Genomic DNA, 18171 nt, shown 5'->3' with positions numbered 1-18171 from the left:
ATTAATAGCAAGCTGAAAATTTTTTAATAGCTTAAGGGTGTCTAGTCGGATAAACTTTGATATATGGGAACACTGGAACAGGGGCAGTTTTAATTGTGGAACAGGTTAAAAATTTGGAACGGTCAGACCACGAAAACGGGAAATTTATTTTGTCCGACAGAATAGACTTAAACTCTCCGAACAGAGATTAAACTCTCATGCAAAAATCAGACTGCTATTTATCACCAAATGGGCGTTTTAATGAGTGGAACATGTAGAATATGTCAAATGACAGGAATTATGACAGGTGATAAATAGCAGTCTGATTTTTTCATAAGAGTTTAATCTCTGTTCGGAGAGTTTCAGTCTGTTCTGTCGGACAAAATAAATGTGCCGTTTCCGTGGTCTGACCGTTCCAAATTTTTAACCTGTTCCACAATTAAAACTGCCCCTGTTCCAGTGTTCCCATATATCAAAGTTTTTCCGTGTAGACACCCTTAAGCTATTAACAAATTTTCAGCTTGCTATTAATCAACTTTTTTTTCATACGCGGGATCCAGACCTAATATGTATAATATCAAGGATATTAATTTGGCTATTCAATTCTTCTACAGCATTATCTATGAGGCTATTCATTTATTTGTACCACTGAAACTTTATAAAACATCAACTTTTCTAGTATGATTTACAAGAGAATTAAAAAATTTGGTTTTTTAGAAAAAAATGCAGCACGAACAATACAAACAAACACTTAATCCTTTTGACTATCATAAATTTTGTGAACTACGCTTACAATGTAAAGCTCTGAGTGAGATTTGTCATAGAAACTATTTGATTAAAACTGAAACAAATATTCAGAACGATCCTAGTTGTTTTTGGAAATATGTCAATAATTTACGTAAATCTAATGGTTATCCCAATACAATGTTTTTAAATGATGAATGTAGGTCTGATGGTCAAACTGTTGTTAACCTTTTTGCTGAAAACTTTAGCACAGTATATTCAGATAAAAAAATAACATTACCAACTACTACCTCTATTGATGTAATTGACTTGAACAGGGTAACTCTAAGTATTATTGAAGTGTTCGAAGGTATTAACCAATTAAAAAACAAGTCTTCATTTGGCCCAGATGGTGTCCCCGCTCTTTTAATTAAATGTTGCAAATTTACTTTAGCCTATCCCATTTTATATTTGTTTAACTTGTCTTTGGAAAAATTTCCTGATTTTTACCTAAATTGTTGGATAAATTAGTGACTTGTCACTTAAATTGGGCATGTAAAAATGTAATTATACCACAACAGCATGGTTTTCAATCAAGTAAATCTACTGTTACAAATTTACTTTGTTATCACAGTTTTATATTAGAGGCTATTGAAAAGGGATTACAAGTTGATTGTATTTACACAGACTTCTCTAAAGCCTTCGATAGAGTCAATCATGACCTACTCGTATATAAGTTGAAGAATCTTGGTTTGGGGAATGGCATTGTGACCTGGTTCAGTAGCTTTCTTTATGGTCGTCAACAACGTGTAAAAATTGGCAGTTATATATCTAATGAAATTCAGGTTCATTCAGGAGTACCACAAGGCTCACATTGTGGACCATTATTATTTAACCTCTTTATCAATGATCTATCATCTGTAATTGAAAATGTTAACTTTCTACTCTTTGCTGATGACTTAAAATTATTTCACATTGTAGAGAACTTATTGGATAGTAAAATTCTACAAAATGACTTGGATAAAGTATATGAATGGTCTATTTCCAACAATTTATTATTAAATATCAACAAGTGTCATATTATTAGTTTCTCAAAAAATTACACTACAGATCTGTATGAATATAATATTGGTATAAATGTGTTGTCTAGAGTTGATGAGATGAGAGATCTAGGAGTAATTTTTGATAAACAATTAAATTTTAAATCTCACCTGCGTGTTCTATCATCTAATGCTAACAGATCTCTAGGTTTTGTAAAAAGGAATACAAAAGTTTTTTCTGTATCCGTTCTTCGAGTTTTATATTGTTCAATAGTTCTATCATCCCTAGAGTATGTTTCCATTATTTGGTCTCCTTATTATGAGGTTGACAAAGTCTTAATTGAAAATATTCAAGTACGTTTTGCTCGATACACTAGATTTAAATTGCAGATTCTCAATAATTTTAACAACAATGATGTTCTTCAGCATTTGAATTTGTCACTTCTTGTAAATAGACGAATAAAACTAGAAATGTTTTTATTTATAAACTAATTAACGGCTTTGTTAACTGTCCTGAATTACTATCGGAAATCCGAATTAATACAACCAGTTACAACTTACGAAATCCTTCTTTATTCTATATTGAGTATCACCGTACTAATTATGGTAGAAATGATCCGATGACTAGAGCTCTTAGGCACTTTAACACATATACTGTTGATCCATTTTTTAGTTCAATTTATTCTTTTAGGCAATTGTTAAATTGTGTTGATCATGTTTAGTTTGTTTATGGTGTTACATCATATTTTTAATATGTTTTATATTGTTTTTTATTGTATATGTTAGAATTTAACTATGTCAACTATTTTATAATTTATTTTATTACTTTTTTTGAACAATGGTGAAACCGTTAATAAATAAATAAATAAATCCTGATGTCGCTAAAATAGTGAATACTGTAACGTGACTATTGTAATTACTTATAATTACAATAAAACTAGCGGTTCGTATTTATATACGACTTTATTTATATTTATACAAGTTTACTTTACAAACATTAGCTTAAGACTAAACTGTATTTACAAATATGCTCGTATTTATACCCAGTTGTTATTCTGGAACAATCGACGCCCATCTCTAGCTATCAGCGTGTTCCGCCTACGGATTGTACGTTCGAGAAGTCCCTCCTCCTTTCCGCCGAGGCCTAGATCATTCGATGACGTCATTCTCGAGGTGTTTACTGTTATACGGCGGTCGTCCAAGATTTCTCTTTTGTTACACTGCTCCCCTCTTAAGATCTGAGCGTCCCGATCAGCAACTCTAGATGAAGGCCCAGGATGGCGGAATCTACACGACTCTCCAGCTCTGCATACACCCTTCAAGAAGAAATAGCAGTCTACTGTCTTTGAAGGGTATGACATCTTCGGGTTCATGCAACACACAGTAATTCGTACGCCAGTTTCTCTGAAGATCACTTCAAGCATGCTTCTCACAATCTTCCAATCCAGACTTTCTACTGCATGGCCTATTTTTGGTATAGCCAAATCTTTGATGTCATAATTACACACGATTTTCTTCAAATTAGTTAGAGCACGCCATATGTTCTCGTAGCTTGGCGTGTCCGTATAAGACTTCCTGGTCACTATATACAGCAAAGATCGAGGACCATCTTCCAATCGCAATACTCTTCCAATTTTAGGTTGTTGATTCCTTAACTCGTCCAGGCGGCCGAACTTTCTATTGAATACGGACGAGATTCCTTTAGTCATCTCGAGGTCTTGGGCAACACAGTGGGCTAGAGAGACGTTTTCTGGAACACCAAACAGATCTTGCTGAACTTCTGTGGTCACGCCGAATCTAGCACTCTTTCTTTCTGCGTAATTTGACATAAATTCCTTAAAACTTGGCTGTGGTGCATCTTTCATCTCCTGTTGGAGGACTCGGGCTTCCTCTGTTTCATTTGAGCCAGCATATGGTGCGAGACGATTTATGTGAATAACTTTTGGTTTACCGTTTGGCAACTTCTTAATTCTGTATATTACGTCATTTATTTTCTTCTTAACTTCATACAGACCTTCCCATTGTCTTTGTAGTTTAGGACACAAGCCGCGACGAAGTTGTGGATTATAAAGCCAGACAAGATCACCTATTTCGAAGCTTTCAATCTTGCATCGAGTTGATCTTTCATTCTGTCACTGGCTATCTGGATGTGTTGTCGGGCAAGTTCATGAATGTTGTTCATTCGTAACTTCAGGCGGTCGACGTATTCTTCACCTGCAACATGTTCCTCGGAAGGTCCGCAACCAAACTCTAGGTCGCAGGGCAAACGAACTTCACGACCCAACATCAGGCAGGTTGGTGTTTGACCTGTAGTTTCATTTACGGCCGAGCGGTAGGCCATCAGGAATAAATGAATGTGTTGGTCCTAATCTCGCTGATTTTCAGATACAACTTTGGACAAGTGTTTACCCATCCTCTCGACCATCCCATCTGATTGAGGATGCAGGGGTGTTGTTCTGGTCTTATTGACACCAATCAATTTACAAACGTTTTGGAAAAGAGCTGACTCAAAGTTTCGCCCTTGGTCGGAGTGGATCTCCAAGGGAACACCAAATCGGCTGAAGAATTCTTTAACAAGTACCTCTGCAACGGTAGCAGCTTCTTGATTTGGTAATGCATAGGCCTCGGTCCATTTCGTAAAATAATCCATGGCTACCAGGATGTATTTATTTCCAGCATCAGTTTCTGGAAATGGACCTGCAATGTCGATTGCTACTCTTTCCATAGGACTGCCAACATTGTACTGTCTCATGGGTGCTCTCTTTTTACCAACTGGACCATTACCGGATGCACACAGTTCACATTTCTGGCACCATCTTCTTACATCATCTTTACAGTTCACCCAATAGAACCGTTCTCGAACCTTTTGCAGAGTCTTCGTAATACCAAAGTGTCCACCTGATGTACCGTCATGCAACTGACGCAATACTTCTGACACTTTACTTTTAGGTACAATCAACTGAAGCTTAGATTCTGTACCATCATCGTTCTCAAAGGTTCTGTACAGAAGATCATCTTTTAGTATCAGGCAATTCCATTGGCTCCAGTAGGCCTTGACTTCCGGACTACATGCACTAATGTTTTGCCAACTAGGTCTCTCACCTCGACGCATCCAATCCAATACTCTTTTTATACATGGATCGTCTTCTTGGGCTTCTTGTAACTGTTGTGGCTGCCATTGCTCATTAACGACGGTAGTTCGTCTCACAGGGCAAAGCTGTTCATCTACTTTAAGCCGGTGATTACAACTTTCACTGCATGGCCGTATCGAGGAAGCATCTGTATTTGAACCAACTCTTCCAGCCCTCTTCATGCGTCTCTTCGGCATCGTGTCACGAATCACCCTCCGTACCATTTCCACCAAACGTTCATCTTTTCTCTTATCGCCTTTTTCCACGGTTATTACTCGATTGTTTCGTGAAGCTTGGCTAGCTGCTTCGTGTTCCAAGGCAATAGCAAGTGCTTCATCTAAAACTTTCGGTCTTGCTAGTCGTAAAGCTTTCTGTAGTTCATTATCTTTCAGCCCATTGACGAAGGTATCTACTGCAATTTCTTCTAAAACGCTGTCTGGCACCTCTGGATAAGCCAACCGCACCACACGAGCCACATCTGCTTCAAATTCTTGCAGATTCTCACTTGCTCGTTGACTTCTACTTCGCAGTTGTGCTTTGTATACTTGTTGTAGATGGGCATCTCCATAGCGTTTTTCTAGACGAGTGAACAAGGTCTGGTAACAATTTTCTTGACCCTTAGGAATTGATCTTAATATATCTGCAGCATCACCTCGCAAAGCAGCAGTCAAGGAAACAGCCTTTTCCTGTTCGGTCCAATGATTGGCGGTCGCAATAGCTTCAAATTGTCTAAGATATATGGACCAAGAGGACTTTCCATCGAATGGTGGTAATTTGAATCTCATATTATGCGACGTTTCGTCTCTCGGTAGTTCATCTTTCACTACAGGATCTAACGCTGCTGCATTAACTGATGGTTGTACTTTTGTATCGGTTATCATGCTCTCTAGTTGTTTGATCTTTTCTTCTACGGTCTCTACACTTTTCTGCATCTTATCGAATGTTCTAGAAACTTCTTCAAATTTCTCGTCATTCTGTCTACAAACGTCTTTAATTACTTGAGAAACACTTTCAAATTTTTTAGCAACGTTCTCGAATTTCTCGTCGCTTTTTCTAGAAGTTTCGTCGATCTTTTGAGAAACACTTTCAAATTTCTCGTCGCTTTTTCTAGAAGTTTCATCGATCGTTTCAGAAACAGTTTTTAATTTCGATAAGATTACTTGTTCTGCTGACTGGAAGTGGAACGTCTCTGGGTCATCTCCGTTCTTCGTGAGGACATCCTTGAGTCGTGCTTGTAGGACTATCTTGAGCCCACTGCTGTCCAGATCCCGTTCCTCTAGCTGTTCACGGAGCTGTTTTACTGTAAGTTCTTGTAGCAACATCTTTGGTCGGCACACACGTACTTTCCAAAATGTCTTTTAACAGTCTTTCCGAATACCGAACAATCAACGCACTTTAACTATTCCTGACGAATAAAGTCCAAAAGTCTTTTAAAGTCTTTCCGAATACCGAACAATTAACGCACTCCGGTTATTCCCGACGAATAAAGTTCAAAAGTCTTTTAAAGTCTCTCTGTAATTCACTTATTTATATCGCACTAAGTTAACCGAACACCGACACCAACTGTAACGTGACTATTGTAATTACTTATAATTACAATAAAACTAGCGGTTCGTATTTATATACGACTTTATTTATATTTATACAAGTTTACTTTACAAACTTTAGCTTAAGACTAAACTGTATTTACAAATATGCTCGTATTTATACCCAGTTGTTATTCTGGAACAATCGACGCCCATCTCTAGCTATCAGCGTGTTCCGCCTACGGATCGTACGTTCGAGAAGTCCCTCCTCCTTTCCGCCGAGGCCTAGATCATTCGATGACGTCATTCTCGAGGTGTTTACTGTTATACGACAGTCGTCCAAGATTTCTCTTTTGTTACAATACTTACATCGTTGAGATTCAATTTAAACCATTGTATTGGCCACCATATAGCCAATATCAGATCTAAATCCCAACGAGAATTTATATGACAATTCAAAACATTGCATTCGGAAAAGAAATCCTATTCCTTTGACACTGGGAGTGCAAATTTCACTTCACATGATAATTTCCAAATGTTCGATATTTTTGTCCATGAGTATGAGTGTATAAGAAGGAACCGTCAGATGTATTCTATACAAACTTTGCTAATTTATGAACTCACTGTAAATGGTTGTCTAATGAATGCTTATCAAGCTGTGCTAGAGCTTTTGATAATCAAATAAAAGAAAACCCCCAAGTCATTTTGGAAATTTCTAAAAGATAAACGGACTCGTCATAGACTACTAAGTTCACTATTTCATGGTGACCATTCAGCTTCTAATTGTCAGGATATTCTAATACAGTAAAACATCGATAGAACGGACCTCTATTTAACGGACTTCAGATATAACGGACAAAAAATCCCTTCAAATGTAAAAAAAGTTTGAATGTAAAAATATGAAAAATTGAATTCTTCAAGAAAAATCAGCAAGGACAGGATCAAAAATTGGTTTCTTTTTAAGAATTTGGACTTGCAGTGAGATAATTTCAAATGTTTATTGATTGTAGACAACGCTGCTGCTCATCCCTCTGAAAATATTGTTCAGAAGAAAGCAACTTTAAGCTGTATTTTTTGCTGTACTTTTTTTTGCTCAAAAAAATACAACATCGATTATTCAACTCATCGATCAGGGAGTAATTTTGGTAACCAAACGAATATAATGCTGACAGTTTTTAGATTATGTAATGGTTGTATTGCACGATGAAGAAACCGCAGGGGACAGAAGAGAGCAGCATAATTTTAGAGAAGTGATTATAAAAAAAACAGCAAACTTCAAAATTGCAAACAAAACTTGATTCCTTTTTTAAAGCAGGATTACCGAAGGCAGGCGCGTCGATATCAAACAGCAACGTCACTTCAGAGTAAGACAATTAAATACAATTTATTTGTGACTTGTCTTTTTTATTTATATTTAAATACAGTGTTTTTTGATTTGTTTAAAGCTTATTTTTATATAACGGACTTTCGGCTTTAACGGACACCCCGTCCCCCAATTAGTCCGTTATATCGAGGTTTTACTGTACTATCACCTGCATTGATATATCTAGAACTGAAATAATGAAATTCTTAAACTTCCTAATAAGTTATCGTTGGTCCCAGATGGACTACCGAATATTTTTCTTAGTGTGTATGTTCAGTAGTGTTACTTTTGTTTGTTCTTTTTAATAGATTATTAAAAACATTGATCTTATCTGTATGCCTGGAAGGAGAGCTTTATTTTACCTATTTTCAAAACTGGTAGAGCAAAGAGAACATTAACCCTGCGTCAGTGTGGTAATTTATTTATTTATTTATTTATATATATTTACGAGCAAAGCTCATTGCAATAAAACATTACAGAAGATATGAAGAACTAACAAAATATTACAAATATGTATACGTAAAATACAATAAGATACAATAAACACTACGACAATAAAGCAAGTCAAAAAGTAAAAATAACAGGTAAAGATATATAATCACAAGTTTAAAATATTCAAGAACATAAAACTAGAGGGTGCAATCCTTTAGCGTTTTTAAAAATCGCGAACTATCCGCAAAGAAATCCACACAATTGGAGCAAGCATTTGCCTGTCTAGAAACCCTCGAGATGAAAGAATTTGCAGTGAAGTTAGTTCTGCTGATGGGAGTAATAGTGGTAAATAGTGTGGTAAAAGTGTGGGGTAAATATTACACAGTTAGTGAGGTGGGGTGTGTAGAACCCCAATAAAAATAATCAAGAGTACAAAGAAAAATTTGAAAAAATCAAAAAAGTTGCAGAAATGGGTCATTGTTTTCAAAATGTTCATTTTGATGTCCTTTAAGCAAAAATAAGGTTTAATAAGAAAAAATAATTAGCATAATATTACACTCAAATAAAACCAATCCTATATTTTTTTGAAATTAAAGGAATCAATTCTCACTTTCGTTAATGTCCCCACCTTGCTAATATAAGCTTTGAAACAAAAAAAAACGGCATTTTAACATATTATGTAAAATAAATAATTACAGAGAATGATAAAATAGCTGACATTATTTCTTAGTTTTATCATCCCCTATAAGAAATACTTTATTTTATAGTTTAAAATCAGATTTTTATAGGTGTCCTCATCATTCATTCTCACTTTCGTTAATAGAATTATTACTTCACATAAATTCAGTTAGATGGCGCTGATAGTGTGACATTAAGTGTTTGGACAAGTCTTCTTTAGTTGAATAAAAGCCTTGAGAGAGGTAGGTTGTTCTGTGAAATTTAACAAATATTCATAGAAAAACGGAGTTAAGACCCACAAACGGTAAGCATAATGTTTCACTTTTGTTAATAAGTATATTTTGTGAAAATTTTTTAATTAGTAATGTTTGTAAACTGTATATGCTAGGAAATTAAGCAAAGTAGTTATTCTTAAAAAGTCACCATCCAAACAATTTATCAGGGATTTGGCGGGAAGTTTAAGAGGATCGGTACGTATTTTCGGCTGCAATGCTATTCAAATGGGGATTCATTTTTTTCGAATCCTGAGAAAACTAATAAGTATTTTTGAAAAATTTAAACGCAGAATGAAAGATTACGTTATTAGCGAGGGCCGAAAGTCCCTGAGAACTTCTATAATGTTTATTTTAATAAGTTACAGGGGTGAAAAAACTAAGAGAAAATTTAGTGTGATTTTTAATTTCAAATATCTCATTCAAAATAAACTTTTTATTTATTCTAAGGGACTTTCGGCCCTCGGTAATAATTTAGTCTTTCATTCTGCGTTTAAATTTTTCAAAAATATTTATTGGTTTTTTCAGGATTTGAAAAAAATGAACACAATGCCGTGGTAATATTTTCCAAATCTGTCTTTGTCTTACAACGCACTCAACCGAATATAATATTGTCAGCATATATTGTCAGTCAGACACTGACAATCAGTGACAATTTTAAATATTTGACATTGCATCGGGAATATTTTGAGAAATTGATTAAATATTATTGATATATAGTGTATTTGATAAATAATTGATTTAAGACGTGAACTTAATAAAAAGTTATTTATTGTGTATTATTTGTGGAAGATCCAAGCAGAGAATACATCAGATATATCCTGTGATCCAAGTATTTTGTTGTTAGAGATGTTCAAAATTGTAAGCGTTCCAAAATAACAACATATTAAAAAATCACTTTAACACTTTTCCTCTTTTCTCGATTGATTATTAGTTTTTGTTGTACAAATAAATTATTACAATCACTGAAAACATAGTTAGTGAAAAAATTATCACATTTATTAACTGAATTAATAATTTGCAATTATAAAAATAACAGTTATCCAAGAACATTCAAAAGCCATCTCTTTAAATTAATTATGACATTTTCAAGTAGAATGACATTCTAGTAATGTTTACATATCCACACCAGTGTGAATTTTACTACACGTAATTTGCCGTGTAAAGACAGAAAAAGTAGGGATACACGTAAAATATTTGCGAATTATGTACCCATAGCCTTAACATAAAACCTCACTTTCGTTAATCTCACTTGCGTTAATTTATGTATTAACGAAAGTGAGACAGAGTTAACATAAATGAGGTTTGATTAAATTGTTACAAAATATTATTATTTTTTTGCTTAAATCGTTGCTTAAAACTTATTTTTTTAAAAATAAACATAGATTTTTTTAATAATATAGTACTGACAGTTTGTAGAAATGGCAAAGTCGGCGAAAAACAATGAAAAAAAAGGAGAGTGTTCTTAGGGAAAGATTAAAAAATGCGATGCGTAAGTTAAGAGAAAAAATTGCATGAAGAAGAAAAACGGAAGGCTAGAGAACGATATAGAGCTAGTGAAGAAGCCGGTAAAGTAATAGGTCTGGATCCCACGTATAAAAAAAAGTTGATTAATAGCAAGCTGAAAATTTGTTAATAGCTTAAGGGTGTCTAGTCGGATAAACTTTGATATATGGGAACACTGGAACTGGGGCAGTTTTAATTGTGGAACAGGTTGCAAATTTGGAACGGCCAGACCACGAAAACGGCACATTTATTTTGTCCGACAGAACAGACTTAAACTCTCCGAACAGAGATTAAACTCTCATGCAAAAATCAGACTGGTATTTATCACCTGTCATAATTCCTGTCATTTGACATATTCTACATGTTCCACTCATTAAAACGCCCATTTGGTGATAAATAGCAGTCTGATTTTTGCAAGAGAGTTTAATCTCTGTTCGGAGAGTGTAAGTCTGTTCTGTCAGACAAAATACATTTGCCATTTTCGTGGTCTGATCGTTCCAAATTTTTAACCTGTTCCACAATTAAAACTTCCCCTGTTCCAGTGTTCCCATATATCAAAGTTTGTCCGACTAGACACCTTTAAGCTATTAACAAATTTTCAGCTTGCTATTAATCAACTTTTTTTCACACGCGGGATCCAGACCTATAAAGACAATTGCTGAATTATCAGAACGAGAGCAAAGGAAGATTAGAAAATGTTGGCGAGAAAAAAGTAAAAAATCGTACTATGCTAAAAAAGGAGAGAAAGACTTTTAGCTCAGCTTAATGAAATAACCCCACCATCCACTCCAGTCCCTGAGGAATTTGCAGGAGATATTACACCTCAACAAAATCCACAGCCTGGTTCATCACGACAGTCCTTAAAAGTTTTTTTTATAATTTCACATTGCATTTTTATAACAGAATAAAATTTTTATTTTGAAACTTGTTATATTAATATAGATTCCTGTTTTCTCACTTTTGTTAATTACTGTCTCACTTGTGTTAACCAAAACATTACAAAATCTAAAAATATAAGCAATATAAAAAAATTTAAGCTTTACCTGTTATTAGAGTATTAATATGTAGATTTTCCTGTTCTATGAAGGTCTTTCATAGTTGGCTTTTTAAATTTTTAATTTATAATCTTTTTATAATTGAAAATGTACATTTCAGTAGCAATGACCCAAATAAGATAACAGTAATTTTTGTCTTTAGTGTAAGAACACCAAAATATTTCTAGCTGGGGTATACAACACCCCACCACACTAACGCAAGGTTAAGAACTATCGAAGTGTCTATATACAATCAGCCATACCTAAGTTATTTGACTGCTTGGTAGATAAACAATTATGGTTTCAAAATGTCATGTCAAAACAACCCTATGCATTTATTGTGATTTAATCTATTAATGGCGTTTTCTTGTATAATAAATACCTAAATAAATAGTCCAATGAATAAATTATCCTGTTAAAGTTAATTACTGTTTTATTGAATTTTTAGGAAGCACATGTCATCAACCCCTTTAAGAAGGTCAATGTGGTTAAGCGTAGAATTACAAAAAATAACCTAGGTTCAGAAGAATGTGATATATGTTGTATGTTTTTATCACCTGGCCAGATGACTGGTTTAGAGTGTGGACATAGATTTTGTTACGAGTGTTGGAATGAGTATTTAACTACTAAGATTATGGGAGAAGGTAAGATTAAAAAAGTAATAACATTTATACATTAAAATTATGTAAGTAGTATTTAAGTATTTAGGTAAAAAGTATTTAAGTAACTAATCATTTAGTTACAATCACTTGTTATCATTGTTAGATGATAGTTCATATAACTCTGCGTGAGAGTTTCTATCAGTCCAGGTATCTGACAATGCAAGGATATGCTGAAAAAACGTTTTAAGACATTATTGATGCCAATTCATACACAAGGTATGAATTCACAAAATTTTACTGCCTCCTCAAGGTACACAAGGCAGGATTACCATTGCGGCCAATTGCGGCTCTATCGAATCTCCTCTACAGCCACTGGCAAAATTTCTGGCTGAACAGCTGCCATACATATTTCATCTATAAGGAACAAAGATATAAACAAGTTGAAGGAGCACCGATGGGTTCCCCACTATTACCAGTAATAGCAAACTTGTTTATGCAAGAAATAGAACAGCAGGAAATAGAAACAGCTAAACACAAACCCAATAAGAAACCGCAACGAAAATGGACATGGATCAGTCCTAATGGTCAAGTAAAAAATGAAATAGACTACATACTTTCATCGGAAAAGTCTGTTGTACAAGATGTAACCGTTCTTAACCATTTTACAACTGGTAGTGACCATAGATTAGTTAGAGCGAACCTAAGCATTAATGGGCAACTTGAAATGAAAAAGAGAACACAAAATTTACAAAATTTAGATATGGAAAAATTAAGGGAAAATAAACAAGAGTATAAAGGGAATTTAAAAAACATCATGCCCGATAAAAATCAACTCGTAAATAAAGGAGTCGACGAAATCAATAACATTATAACACAAACATTACTGAAAGCCGATAAAGAAGTGGCACCCATGAGAAAGAAAAGACAAGAATGGATCTCACATGAAATAAAAACATTAATGGAAAAACGGAGAACACTAGCTCAACAAAACAAGAGATCAACAGCAGAGTATTCGAAGATACACAAAAGCATCAAGAAAGATAAAAGAAGGGAAAAGAAAGAAACAAGAACAATTTGAAAAAGTTATTCAATAAAACAAGAATATGAAGTGCTTATGACCAAAACTGGGAAAAACAGAAATAAATGCCATCAAAAATACTCAGGGAGAAGAGACCAACGATATACATGAAATATTAGCAATAACACAACAGTATTACTTAGACTTATATCAAGAAAAGCAACCACCGACACAAGAAACTCTTCACAAAAATTGAAAACTAAAATAAAAAATGCTAACTCTGACCTACAACCAGAGATTAGCAAATCAAAAATAAAGAAAGCCCTGAGAGAAATGAAAAATAATAAATCACCAGGAAGAGACGACATTACAGTGGAAATGATTAAAAATGGCGGAAAAATTACAAGGGAAGTCTTATACTATATATTATTGAACAAAATACTAAAAGTACATGAAACATACCCAGTAATTGGAATGAAGCAATCACCCTATTATTGTTTAAAAAAGGAGACAAAAAAGATCTGCAAAATTATAGACCGATTACCTTGCTTAATGTTATGTATAAATTGTTAACTAAAATATTAACCAACAGACTAACTCCTAAATTCGACAATTATCAGACCAAAGAACAGGCAGGATTCAGAAAAGGCTACAGTACATCACCTGTCACCTACTGACAATGAAGTTACTTATTGAGAAAATAAATGAATACCAAATACCCATATATATGGCATTTATAGATTTTGAAAAGGCATTCGACTTCATAGAACACTGGGCAGTAAAACAATCACTACTCAATAGCAGAGTAGATTACAGGTATATATATATATATATATATATATATATATATATATATATATATATATATATATATATATATATATATATATATATATATATATATATATATATATATATATATATATATATATCGGTTTTAAAACGTTCTCCTACGTCTTCCGATGCCTAGTCGCCATTCACTTCGGTCCATCCAAAGGTCTTCATCCAATTCTCTTTCTCTCATTTCTCGATTTATTCCTTCTCTCCAACTCAGGCGGGGTCTTCCTCTTTTTCGTCTACCATGAGGGGTCCACGTTAGGATTTGTTTCGGGAGTCGTTCTTCGGACATTCTTTGTACGTGTCCATACCATCTAAGCTGTTTGGTACTAATGTCATCTACTATTGTGTGTTTCACATTCATTATTTCCCTAATTCTGTTGTTGGTTACCCTTTCTAATCTTGATTTTCCTGCTGAGCGCCTCCAGAAATCCATTTCTGTTGCTTCAAGTTTTCTCTTGTATCTTTCTTTTATTTGCCATACTTCACTGCTGTAAGTGATTATACTCTTAACAATTGTATTGTATATTCTATGTTTGTTGTTGTTTGATATTGACTGGTCCCAGAGGATGCTATTGAGAAGGGTAATTGCTTTTCTTCCCTGGTTGTTTCTTTCTTCTATCGTCCGGTCTACGCTTCCTTCTTGTGTGATGGTCATACCAAGGTATTTATATGCGTCGCAATGTTTAATAATTTCGCCATTCCCCAGTGTAAGGTCCTGCTGTGTCCCACCGATACACATATATTCGGTCTTCTTTATGTTTATTTCCAAACCACCTTTTTTGTACTCCTCTATTAATTTGCTTGTCATATATTCTATATCATCGTAGTCTTGCGCTAGTACAAGTTGGTCGTCTGCAAATGACAAAGTGTATATTGTATTGTTGCTGATCGGTAATCCCATGTTTTTGCATTTGCGTTTCCAAAGTTTTAGAGTTTGTTCGAGGTAGATCTTAAATAATGTCGGTGAAAGGCAGCACCCTTGTTTTAGGCCTTTGCTAATTTGGAATCCTCTCGATAGCCTGCTTCCAACTTTCACCCTTGATGCAGTTTTGGTATACAATTGTTTCGTCGCTGTTATTAAATTTGCGCTTATATTGGTTTTCTCTAATGCTTCCCATAATTTGTTTTGTGGGATGCTATCATACGCTTTTCTTAAGTCCACATATAACAGATGCACCTCCTGGTTGACGGCCAGTTTCTTCTCAATAATCTGTGTAATACAAAACAGATGGTCAACCGTTGATCTCCCTGCCCTGAATCCTGCCTGTTCTTCAGCTTCTATATCTTTATATTCGTTTTCGATTTTATTTTTAATCAGTTTTCCGTATATTCGGCTGATCGAGTTCGTTACAGCGATGCCTCTGTAGTTGTCACATTGATCCCGTCTGCCTTTTTTATGTATGGTGGATATCCATGATGTCTTCCATTCTTCTGGGATTTCCGCTCCGTTGATGCATCTTTGAAAGAGTTTAGCCAGGTTTTCATATAATTTTGTTGTGCCATATTTTATTAGTTCAGCTGGTATGTTCCCTGGTCCTGGTGCTTTGTTATTTTTTAAAAACTTACATACTTCTTCTACTTCTTTTGTTGTTACCCGTAATGGTGAGGCTAAGATATTTACATTGCTGGTATCACTGTTATTTAAAAATTCCGCTCTGTCCTCATTTAGGAGTTTTTCAAAATATTCGTCCCATTGATCCGGTGTGATTGCTGATATTATATCTCTTTTCTTTTCCTGTCGTAGCGATTTTAATACTTTCCAACTTTCTGTACTTCTCCGTCCTCCTAAATGTGTGTTAATCATGTTACACTTTTGCTCCCAAGCCTCATTCTTCTTTTGGCATATCATTTTTCGCACTTTAGCTTGGACCCTCTTGTATTCTACCTTATCGGCGTCGGTCCTTGTGTTCAGAAATTTTTTATACTTCTCTCTTTTATTTTTAATCTCTTGTTCTATTTCTTCGTCCCACCAATACGGAGTTTTTCTGTGGTTTTTTATTTGGAGTCCGAGGGCCTCTGTTGCTGCTTCCTGAAGACATGTTTTTATATAATGATAATGCTCTTCATTGCTGGTAAATTGCATGGTTTCTAACTTTTTATCTAATCTACTCCTGTATAAATCCCTCACGCTTTCTTGTTCTAAGCTGTTTAGGTTGTATTTCTTTTCTGTTAATTTTTCTATTTCCGCTGCAGCTTCTTTTAAATCTCTTGCTCTATCTATTCCTATTGTGAGCTTTGTTTTTAATAGATGGTGGTCACTGCCGCAAGTGGCTCCTCTATATACCCGCACATCCTGTACAATCAATTTAGTCTTTTGTCTTATGATTGTATAGTCTATGATTGATTTCAGCCCTCGGGTATTTTGTGTCCATGTATATTTATGGATATCTCGGTGTTGGAAGAATCCGTTTGTGATTTTCATATCATTTTGTTCGCATAAGGCTATTAGCCTAGTACCATTGTCATTTATAGCTTCTTCACCATATTGGCCTATGACTTTATTGTGCTGTTTCTTGCCTGTTCTACTGTTTAGGTCCCCCAAGATTATAATTTCTCGTGATCTGCCGATATTTGCAATTTCTGAATGTAGCTTTTCAAAAAAGTCGTCCTTAATATTCACCAGTGCATCATCGTTTACTGCATATACTCCAATAATCGTAATCTTTTTTCCTTTGATAGTTAAATTCATTTTTATGAGCCTTTCGCTGATGGCTTCCCAAGCAGTTATGAATCTCCTTAGTTTCTTGCGTATAAGTATACCTACACCTTGTTGTGCTCTTTTCTCCTTTGGTACCCCGCTGTAGAAGTAATCATATTCTCCGATATTTTCTGATCCTTGACCCTTTCGTTTTGTTTCGGTAATCACTGCGATGTCTATGTTCAGTCTATTTATTTCGTGTATTACTTCATTTATTTTTTGTTTAAACCCTTGTACGTTCCAAGTTCCAATATTCGTCATCCTTTTCCGTAGCATGTGTCGTCGTTTTATAATCAATCGATTCCGAGGCGTTTCGCTAGGTTTTTTAACAGTTTGAATTTTTCCGAGTAACGGGGAGTTAACCCGATGCCTCAACCCCCGACCTGGAGGACCAGGGTTTGATTTTGGAGTATTCCTTCTCCTAGAGGATTTGCTTTCTCTACAGCTTTAGAGCATCCTCCGCCCTACCTGTTGGTCCGCGGGTAGTATTTTATTTCCTACCTATCCGCCAGCACTAGGCTGGTGAGGACATGCCCCTATCCGCCACCTTGGGGACGCGCTCTCTAGGGGTTACAGGTTCACCCGAGAGAGATTACAGGTATACAGAACTAATCTCTAATATTCAGTAAGGCCACAACTACGATCCAACTTGAACAGAATACACACCCCATACCTATCAAAAGGGGCCTTAGACAGGGAGATACGATTTCGCCGAAGCTCTTCAACCAAGCTCTTAGAAGACATTTTCAAGAGATTACAATGGGAAGAATATGGAATCATCATTAACGGCCAATACTTAAATCACCTAAGATACGCTGACGATATCGTCATTATCGCTACAGACAAGGAACAACTACAAATAATGATACAACAACTAGACCACGAAGCCAGTAAAGTTGGATTAAATATGAATTACAGCAAAACAAAAGTGATAACAAATCAAGAGGATGAGTTAAGAATCGTAGTTAAACAAAACCAAATAGAGGAAGTGAATGAATACGTATACTTGGGACAAATAATAAAATTGAATAGAGACAACCAAACAGCAGAAATGAAGAGACGAAGAAAGTTGGCGTGGGCCTCGTTTGGTATGCTCAGCTTCATATTGAAGAATAAAAAATACCCTCAATATCTAAAAAAGAAAATCTACGACCAATGTATTCTTCCGGTCCTTACATATGGATGTCAAACATGGACGTTCACAAAAGCGAATATGGACAGAATTGCGAAAACACAAAGAGCAATTGAAAGACAAATGATCAACGTAAGACTGTCACATAGAAAAAGGAATTCCTGGGTAAGAAATATCACAAAAGTTAAAGATGCTAC

At 35.0% G+C, this 18171-nt stretch overlaps 1 protein-coding gene across 1 annotated transcript in view; it reads left to right on the top strand.

The window, feature by feature from the left end:
- The window catches only part of LOC126891930 (E3 ubiquitin-protein ligase ariadne-1-like), a 38252-nt gene that overhangs the window by 4030 nt on the left and 16051 nt on the right, over positions 1 to 18171 (top strand). The window contains exon 2 of the mRNA XM_050661278.1: positions 12133 to 12328. Within this exon, the coding sequence (XP_050517235.1) occupies positions 12133 to 12328 (196 nt within the window). The remainder of the gene's footprint in view (positions 1 to 12132; positions 12329 to 18171) is intronic.

This window comes from Diabrotica virgifera, chromosome 9, assembly GCF_917563875.1.
Source record: "Diabrotica virgifera virgifera chromosome 9, PGI_DIABVI_V3a".
Classification (NCBI taxonomy): Eukaryota; Metazoa; Arthropoda; class Insecta; order Coleoptera; family Chrysomelidae; genus Diabrotica; species Diabrotica virgifera.
This window is presented reverse-complemented; position numbering and strand designations above follow the sequence as displayed.